At 62.3% G+C, this 9,268-nt stretch overlaps 1 protein-coding gene across 1 annotated transcript; it reads right to left on the minus strand.

The window, feature by feature from the left end:
• Positions 1-8,115: 8,115 nt before the first annotated feature.
• On the minus strand, positions 8,116-8,886 carry LOC139181583 (melanoma-associated antigen B1-like). The gene has a single exon (XM_070785079.1). It carries the CDS (start codon positions 8,884-8,886, stop codon positions 8,116-8,118), a length of 771 nt encoding a protein of 256 aa, XP_070641180.1.
• Between the last annotated feature and the right edge of the window lie 382 nt (positions 8,887-9,268).

A 9,268-nucleotide genomic window follows, 5' to 3' on the forward strand; every position in this document is an offset into this window, starting at 1 on the left:
GGCCAGCACTGGCTGAGGCAGAAGGGCCAGGCCTGGCCCTGGCAGATATGTCAGTGCTCGTCGGAGCAGAAGTTCCAGTTCTGGCCAAGGCAGAAGGGTCAGCACTGGCTGAGACAGAAGGGCCAGCCCTGTCTGCAGCAGAAGGGCCAGGTCTGGCCAAGGCAGAAGGGCCAGCACTGGCCCAGGCAGAAGGGCCAGGCCGGGCCCTGGCAGACATGTCAGCACTGGCTGCAGGAGAAGTGCCAGGACTAGCCAAGGCAGAAGGGCCAGCACTGGCTTAGCCGAAGGGCCAGGCCTGGGCCTGGCAGACATGTCAGCAGTGACCAAGGCCAAAGTGCCAGCCCTGGCTGCAAGAGAAATGCCAGGACTGGCCAAGGACAAAGGGCCAGGCCTGGCCCTGGCAGATATGTCAGCACTGGCCCAGGCAGACATGTCAGCCCTGGCTGCAGCAGAAGTGCCAGATCTGGCCAAGGCAGAAGAGCCAGGCCTGGCCCTGGCAGACATGTCAGCACTGGCCAAGGCCAAAGTGCCAGCCCTGGCTGCAGGAGAAGTGCCAGTACTGGCTGAGGCAGAAGGGCCAGGCCTGGCCCTGGCAGACATGTCAGCCCTGGCTGCAGCAGAAGTGCCAGATCTGGCCAAGGCAGAAGGGCCCGCACTGGCTGGGGCCGAAGGGCTGGGCCTGGATATGGCAGACATGTCAGCGCTGGCTGCAGCAGAAGTGCCAGTACTGGCTGAGGCAGAAGGGCCAGGCTTGGCCCTGGCAGCCATGTCAGCCCTGGCTGGAGCAGAAGTGCCAGGTCTGGCCAAGGCCGAAGGGTTAGCATTGGCCAAGGCAGAAGGACCATCACTGACCCTGGCAGACATGTCAGCCCTGGCTCAGGCCGAAATGCCAGCCCTGGCTGCAGCAGAAGTGCCAGGTCTGGCCAAGCCAGAAGGGCCAGAACTGGCCGAGGCAGAAGGGCCAGGCCTGGCCAAGGCAGAAGGGCCAGCACTGGATGAGGCCAAAGTGCCAGCCCTGGCTGCAGCAGAAGTGCCAGGTCTGGCCAAGCCAGAAGGGCCAGAACTGGCCGAGGCAGAAGGGCCAGGCCTGGCCAAGGCAGAAGGGCCAGCACTGGATGAGGCCAATGTGCCAGCCCTGGCTGCAGCAGAAGGGCCAGGCCTGGCCAAGGCAGAAGGGCCAGCACTGGATGAGGACAAAGTGCCAGCCCTGGCTGCAGCAGAAGGGCCAGGTCTGGCCAAGGCAGAAGGGTCAGCACTGGCCAAGTCCGAAATGCCAGCCCTGGCTGCATCAGAAGTGCCAGTTCTGGCCAAGGCAGAAGGGCCAGCACTGGCTGAGGCAGAAGGGCCAGGCCTGGCCCTGGCAGATATGTCAGTGCTCGTCAGAGCAGAAGTTCCAGTTCTGGCCAAGGCAGAAGGGTCAGCACTGGCTGAGACAGAAGGGCCAGCCCTGTCTGCAGCAGAAGTGCCAGGTCTGGCCAAGGCAGAAGGGCCAGCACTGGCCCAGGCAGAAGGGCCAGGCCTGGCCCTGGCAGACATGTCAGCACTGGCTGCAGGAGAAGTGCCAGGACTAGCCAAGGCAGAAGGGCCAGCACTGGCTTAGCCGAAGGGCCAGGCCTGGGCCTGGCAGACATGTCAGCACTGACCAAGGCCAAAGTGCCAGCCCTGGCTGCAGCAGAAATGCCAGGACTGGCCAAGGACAAAGGGCCAGGCCTGGCCCTGGCAGATATGTCAGCACTGGCCCAGGCAGACATGTCAGCCCTGGCTGCAGCAGAAGTGCCAGATCTGGCCAAGGCAGAAGAGCCAGGCCTGGCCCTGGCAGACATGTCAGCACTGGCCAAGGCCAAAGTGCCAGCCCTGGCTGCAGGAGAAGTGCCAGTACTGGCTGAGGCAGAAGGGCCAGGCCTGGCCCTGGCAGCCATGTCAGCCCTGGCTGGAGCAGAAGTGCCAGGTCTGGCCAAGGCCGAAGGGTTAGCATTGGCCAAGGCAGAAGGACCATCACTGACCCTGGCAGACATGTCAGCCCTGGCTCAGGCCGAAATGCCAGCCCTGGCTGCAGCAGAAGTGCCAGGTCTGGCCAAGCCAGAAGGGCCAGAACTGGCCGAGGCAGAAGGGCCAGGCCTGGCCAAGACAGAAGGGCCAGCACTAGATGAGGCCAATGTGCCAGCCCTGGCTGCAGCAGAAGGGCCAGGCCTGGCCAAGGCAGAAGGGCCAGCACTGGATGAGGCCAAAGTGCCAGCCCTCGCTGCAGCAAAAGTGCCAGGTCTGGCCAAGGCAGAAGGGTCAGCACTGGCCAAGTCCGAAATGCCAGCCCTGGCTGCATCAGAAGTGCCAGTTCTGGCCAAGGCAGAAGGGCCAGCACTGGCTGAGGCAGAAGGGCCAGCACTGGCCCTGGCAGATATGTCAGTGCTCGTCGGAGCAGAAGTTCCAGTTCTGGCCAAGGCAGAAGGGTCAGCACTGGCTGAGGCAGAAGGGCCAGGCCTGGCCCTGGCAGATATGTCAGTGCTCGTCAGAGCAGAAGTTCCAGTTCTGGCCAAGGCAGAAGGGTCAGCACTGGCTGAGACAGAAGGGCCAGCCCTGTCTGCAGCAGAAGTGCCAGGTCTGGCCCAGGCAGAAGGGCCAGGCCTGGCCCTGGCAGACATGTCAGCACTGGCTGTGGGAGAAGTGTCAGGACTAGCCAAGGCAGAAGGGCCAGCACTGGCTTAGCCGAAGGGCCAGGCCTGGGCCTGGCAGACATGTCAGCACTGGCCAAGGCCAAAGTGCCAGCCCTGGCTGCAGCAGAAATGCCAGGACTGGCCAAGGACGAAGGAACAGGCCAGGCCCTGGCAGATATGTCAGCACTGGCCAAGGCCAAAGTGCCAGCCTTGGTTGCAGCAGAAGTGCCAAGACTGGCCAAGCCCAAAGGGCCACCACTGGCTGAAGCAAAAGAGCCAGGCCTGGCCATGGCAGACATGTCAGCACTGGCCAAGGCCAAAGTGCCAGCACTGGCTGAGGCAGAAGGGCCAGGCCTGGCCATGGCAGATATGTCAGCACTGGCCAAGGCGAAAGTGCCAGCCTTTTTTGCAGCAGAAGTGCCAAGACTGGCCAAGGCAGAAGGGCCAGCACTGGCCGAGGCAGAAGGGCCAGGCCTGGCCCTGGCAGAAATGTCAGCTCTGACTGGAGCAGAAGTGCCAGGTCTGGCCAAGGCCAGAGGACCAGGCACAGGCCAGGCACTGGCAAAAGGGCCAGGCCTGGCCCTGGCAGACATGTCAGCCCTGGCTGGAGCAGAAGTGCCAGGTCTGGCCAAGGTAGAGGGGCCAGCACTGGCTCAGGCAGAAGGGCAGGGCCTGTCCCTGGCAGACATGTCAGCCTTGGGCAAGGCCGAAGTGTCAGCCCTGGCTGCAGGAGAAGTGCCAGTACTGGCTGAGGCAGAGGGGTCAGTCCTCGCCCTGGCAGACATATCAGCCCTGGCTGAAGCAGAAGTGCCAGGTCTGGCCAAGGCAAAGGGTTCAGCACTGGCCGAGGCAGAAGGGCCGGGCCTGGCCCTGGCAGACATGTCAACCCTGGCCGAGGTCGAAGTGCCAGCCCTGGCTGGAAAGAAGTGTCAGGTCCGGCCAAGGTAGAGGGGCCAGCACTGGCTGAGGCAGAAGGGCCAGGCCTGGCTCCGGCAGACATGTCAGCCCTGGCTGTAGGAGAGGTGCCAGGACTGGCCAAGCCCGAAGGGCCAGCACTGGCTGAGGCAGAAGAGCCAGGCCTGGCCCTGGCAGACATGTCAGCACTGGCCAAGGCCAAAGTGCCAGCCCTGACTGCATCAGAAGAGCCAGGACTGGCCAAGGTAGAAGGTCCAGCAGTAGCCAAGGCAGAAGGGCCGGGCCTGGCCCTGGCCGAGGCCGAAGTACCAGCCCTGGGTGGAACAGAAGTGCCAGGTCTGGCCAAGGCAGAAGGGCCCGCACTGGCCCAGGCAGACATGTCAGCCCTGGCTGCAGCAGAAGTGCCAGTACTGGCCGAGGCAGAAGGGCCAGGCTTGGCCCTGGCAGACATGTCAGCCCTGGCTGGAGCACAAGTGCCAGGTCTGGCCAAGGCAGAAGGGCCAGCACTGGCCCAGGCAGACATGTCAGCACTGGCCGAGCCCGAAGTACCAGCCCTGGGTGGAACAGAAGTGCCAGATCTGGCCAAGGCAGAAGAGCCAGGCCTGGCCCTGGCAGACATGTAAGCCCTGGCCAAGGCCAAAGGGCCAGCCCTGGCTGCAGGAGAAGTGCCAGTACTGGCTGAGGCAGAAGGGCCAGGCCTGGCCCTGGCAGCCATGTCAGCCCTGGCTGGAGCAGAAGTGCCAGGTCTGGCCAAGGCCGAAGGGTTAGCATTGGCCAAGGCAGAAGGACCATCACTGACCCTGGCAGACATGTCAGCCCTGGCTCAGGCCGAAATGCCAGCCCTGGCTGCAGCAGAAGTGCCAGGTCTGGCCAAGCCAGAAGGGCCAGAACTGGCCGAGGCAGAAGGGCCAGGCCTGGCCAAGGCAGAAGGGCCAGCACTGGATGAGGCCAATGTGCCAGCCCTGGCTGCATCAGAAGGGCCAGGCCTGGCCAAGGCAGAAGGGCCAGCACTGGATGAGGCCAAAGTGCCAGCCCTGGCTGCAGCAGAAGTGCCAGGTCTGGCCAAGGCAGAAGGGTCAGCACTGGCCAAGTCCGAAATGCCAGCCCTGGCTGCATCAGAAGTGCCAGTTCTGGCCAAGGCAGAAGGGCCAGCACTGGCTGAGGCAGAAGGGCCAGGCCTGGCCCTGGCAGATATGTCAGTGCTCGTCGGAGCAGAAGTTCCAGTTCTGGCCAAGGCAGAAGGGTCAGCACTGGCTGAGACAGAAGGGCCAGCCCTGTCTGCAGCAGAAGGGCCAGGTCTGGCCAAGGCAGAAGGGCCAGCACTGGCCCAGGCAGAAGGGCCAGGCCTGGCCCTGGCAGACATGTCAGCACTGGCTGTGGGAGAAGTGCCAGGACTAACCAAGGCAGAAGGGCCAGCACTGGCTTAGCCGAAGGGCCAGGCCTGGGCCTGGCAGACATGTCAGCACTGGCCAAGGCCAAAGTGCCAGCCCTGGCTGCAGCAGAAATGCCAGGACTGGCCAAGGACGAAGGGCCAGGCCTGGCCCTGGCAGATATGTCAGCACTGGCCAAGGCCAAAATGCCAGCCTTGGTTGCAGCAGAAGTGCCAAGACTGGCCAAGGCCAAAGGGCCAGCACTGGCTGAGGCAGAAGAGCCAGGCCTGGCCATGGCAGACATGTCAGCACTGGCCAAGGCCAAAGTGCCAGCCCTGGCTGCAGCAGAAATGCCAAGACTGGCCAAGGCCGAAGGGCCAGCACTGGCTGAGGCACAAGGTCTGGGCGTGGCCCTGGCAGAAATATCAGCAGTGGCTGAGGCCAAAGTGCCTGCCCTGTCTGCAACAGATGTGCCAGGTCTGGCCAAGGCAGAAGGGTCAGCACCGGCCAAAGCAGAAGGGTCAGCACTGACCGAGGCAGAAGGGCCGGCACTGGCTGAGACAGAAGGGTCAGCCCTGCCTGCAGAAAAAGTGCCAGGTCTGGCCAAGGCAGAAGGGCCAGCACTGGCTGAGGCAGAAGGGCCGGGCCTGGCCCTGGCAGACATGTCAGCCCTGGCCGAGGTCGAGGTTCCAGCCATGGCTGGAAAGAAGTGCCGGGTCTGGCCAAGGCCAAAGTGCCAGCCCTGGCTGCAGCACAAATGCCAGGACTGGCCAAGGCCGAAGGGCCAGCACTGGCTGAGGCAGAAGGGCCAGGCCTTGCCCTGGCAGATATGTCAGCACTGGCCAAGGCCAAAGTGCCAGCGTTTTTTGCAGCAGAAGTGCCAAGACTGGCCAAGGCTGAAGGGCCAGCACTGGCTGAGGCAGAAGGGCCAGGCCTGGCCCTGGCAGACATGTCAGCACTGGCCAAGGCCAACGTGCCAGCCCTGGCTGCAGCAGAAATGCCAAGACTGGCCAAGGCCGAAGGGCTAGCACTGGCTGAGGCACAAGGGCTGGGCGTGGCCCTGGCAGAAATATCAGCAGTGGCTGAGGCCAAAGTGCCTGCCCTGTCTGCAACAGATGTGCCAGGTCTGGCCAAGGCAGAAGGGTCAGCACTGGCCAAGGCCAAAGTGCCAGCCCTGACTGCATCAGAAGAGCCAGGACTGGCCAAGGTAGAAGGTCCAGCAGTAGCCAAGGCAGAAGGGCCGGGCCTGGCCCTGGCCGAGGCCGAAGTACCAGCCCTGGGTGGAACAGAAGTGCCAGGTCTGGCCAAGGCAGAAGGGCCAGCACTGGCCCAGGCAGACATGTCAGCCCTGGCTGCAGCAGAAGTGCCAGTACTGGCTGAGGCAGAAGGGCCAGGCTTGGCCCTGGCAGACATGTCAGCCCTGGCTGGAGCACAAGTGCCAGGTCTGGCCAAGGCAGAAGGGCCAGCACTGGCCCAGGCAGACATGTCAGCACTGGCCGAGCCCGAAGTACCAGCCCTGGGTGGAACAGAAGTGCCAGATCTGGCCAAGGCAGAAGAGCCAGGCCTGGCCCTGGAAGACATGTAAGCACTGGCCAAGGCCAAAGGGCCAGCCCTGGCTGCAGGAGAAGTGCCAGTACTGGCTGAGGCAGAAGGGCCAGGCCTGGCCCTGGCAGCCATGTCAGCCCTGGCTGGAGCAGAAGTGCCAGGTCTGGCCAAGGCCGAAGGGTTAGCATTGGCCAAGGCAGAAGGACCATCACTGACCCTGGCAGACATGTCAGCCCTGGCTCAGGCCGAAATGCCAGCCCTGGCTGCAGCAGAAGTGCCAGGTCTGGCCAAGCCAGAAGGGCCAGAACTGGCCGAGGCAGAAGGGCCAGGCCTGGCCAAGGCAGAAGGGCCAGCACTGGATGAGGCCAATGTGCCAGCCCTGGCTGCAGCAGAAGTGCCAGGTCTGGCCAAGGCAGAAGGGTCAGCACTGGCCAAGTCCGAAATGCCAGCCCTGGCTGCATCAGAAGTGCCAGTTCTGGCCAAGGCAGAAGGGCCAGCACTGGCTGAGGCAGAAGGGCCAGGCCTGGCCCTGGCAGATATGTCAGTGCTCGTCGGAGCAGAAGTTCCAGTTCTGGCCAAGGCAGAAGGGTCAGCACTGGCTGAGACAGAAGGGCCAGCCCTGTCTGCAGCAGAAGGGCCAGGTCTGGCCAAGGCAGAAGGGCCAGCACTGGCCCAGGCAGAAGGGCCAGGCCTGGCCCTGGCAGACATGTCAGCACTGGCTGTGGGAGAAGTGCCAGGACTAGCCAAGGCAGAAGGGCCAGCACTGGCTTAGCTGAAGGGCCAGGCCTGGGCCTGGCAGACCTGTCAGCACTGGCCAAGGCCAAAGTGCCAGCCCTGGCTGCAGCAGAAATGCCAGGACTGGCCAAGGACGAAGGGCCAGGCCTGGCCCTGGCAGATATGTCAGCACTGGCCAAGGCCAAAGTGCCAGCCTTGGTTGCAGCAGAAGTGCCAAGACTGGCCAAGGCAGAAGGGCCAGCACTGGCTGAGGCAGAAGGGCCAGGCCTGGCCCTGGCAGACATGTCAGCACTGGCCAAGGCCAACGTGCCAGCCCTGGCTGCAGCAGAAATGCCAAGACTGGCCAAGGTCGAAGGGCTAGCACTGGCTGAGGCACAAGGGCTGGGCGTGGCCCTGGCAGAAATATCAGCAGTGGCTGAGGCCAAAGTGCCTGCCCTGTCTGCAACAGATGTGCCAGGTCTGGCCAAGGCAGAAGAGCCAGGCCTGGCCCTGGCAGACATGTCAGCACTGGCCAAGGCCAAAGTGCCAGCCCTGGCTGCAGGAGAAGTGCCAGTACTGGCTGAGGCAGAAGGGCCAGGCCTGGTCCTGGCAGACATGTCAGCCCTGGCTGCAGCAGAAGTGCCAGATCTGGCCAAGGCAGAAGGGCCAGCGCTGGCTGAGGCAGAAGGGTCGGTCCCGTCTGCAGCCCTGGCTCCGGAGCTCTCTACCTCCTGTCTCCAAGAGTCCTCATAACGTGGCTGTAAGGTGTCTGGGGCTGAATCATTGACCTTGATCAAAAGCTGCAGGACTTTTGTCTTGCTGTTTTGTGTGAGCGTGTTAGGACCCCACAGGAACTCATAGCGAGGGGGATCGCTGCTGGGCACCTGGCGGTACTCCAGGTACACTTCCTGCACCAGATCTTATGTGATGAGCTTCCTGGTGTCTCCAAAGATGAAGTGTCTTCTTCCATCATAGATGCTCAACATATTCAGGAACTTCCAGATCTCCTCCTCAGAGGCGCGATGACCATTCAGGTAGGTGACACCCAGCAGAGGCATCAGAAGACCATTCTTCGGCAGCCCCCAGTCACCTCTCATAGACCCACTGTCGCTGAGGTCTAGGTTGCTCACCAGGGTATAGCAGTGACTGTTGGGCCTGACTTCCTTCAGCACCAGGCCAAACTCCAGCTCCATGCACTCAGAGTCCCTGCTGGGGATCTCAGGGAATTGCTCCCTGTAACTTCTGTGGATAACCTTCAGCATTTCTGACCTCTTAATGAGCTCCCTCATCATATACTTAAACAGCATGTACCACAGCAAACTCTCTGCCTCCCTGGTCAGAAGATCTGTGTGAGAGCTCTCAGCAGCAGCTGAGGCCTGGGAGGAATTTTCACCTCCCTGAACTTGGCCCTCGGCACCTACACCAGATCTCGAGCGTGCTGCGCCACCACCACCAGATCTTTTGCATATAGCACCTGCAGCAGCACTGGTGGTGCCTTGGGCTCCCTGACGACCCTTCAGGGTGCCAGCAGCAGACGAGCTTGAGGGAGCACTCTCTGAATCAGGAGGGGAGGAGGAGGTGGTTTCTTCTTCCCCAGATGTGGTAGCATGATCATGAAGACCCTGAGTCTCAGCCCGGTCCTGGTGACATTTCTCATGAGCACAGTGCTTAGTCTTCTGTCCACGAGGCATGATGGCTGTGGTCAGGGACTGCAGGCAGGGGTCTGGGCCAATAGACAGGAGACTGGGGCACCTGGAGGATGGAGAATGAGGTGACATGAGCACCTTAAAACAGGGAGATTCTACCTTGGCTTCATCAAAGGCCGCCTCTGCAGGTTTCCTTGAGGACACTGCTCTAGGAACTCACAAGGCTCCTGTTTTCTGGGTCAGCCTGTCCCCTGAGAATCCCAGAAGAAGAACAGAGGCTTACTTTTCCTCTGCGTCCTCTCAGCCCTGCTTTGGACTTACTGAGGTGACAGCAGGGGCTGGCAGTGGGGTCCTCTCAGCTCATCTTCAGTATTATCACATCAAGTCCTAGTGGAGCCTGGGCACCCTTCTCTCTGCTACTCTGATG

The sequence above is a fragment of the Bos indicus genome, chromosome X (genome assembly GCF_029378745.1).
Source record: "Bos indicus isolate NIAB-ARS_2022 breed Sahiwal x Tharparkar chromosome X, NIAB-ARS_B.indTharparkar_mat_pri_1.0, whole genome shotgun sequence".
NCBI lineage: Eukaryota > Metazoa > Chordata > Mammalia > Artiodactyla > Bovidae > Bos > Bos indicus.

Excerpts from the sequence above, each read along its gene's own strand:
- LOC139181583 (XM_070785079.1), bottom strand. The coding sequence starts at position 8,886 with ATGCCTCGTGGACAGAAGACTAAGCACTGTGCTCATGAGAAATGTCAC.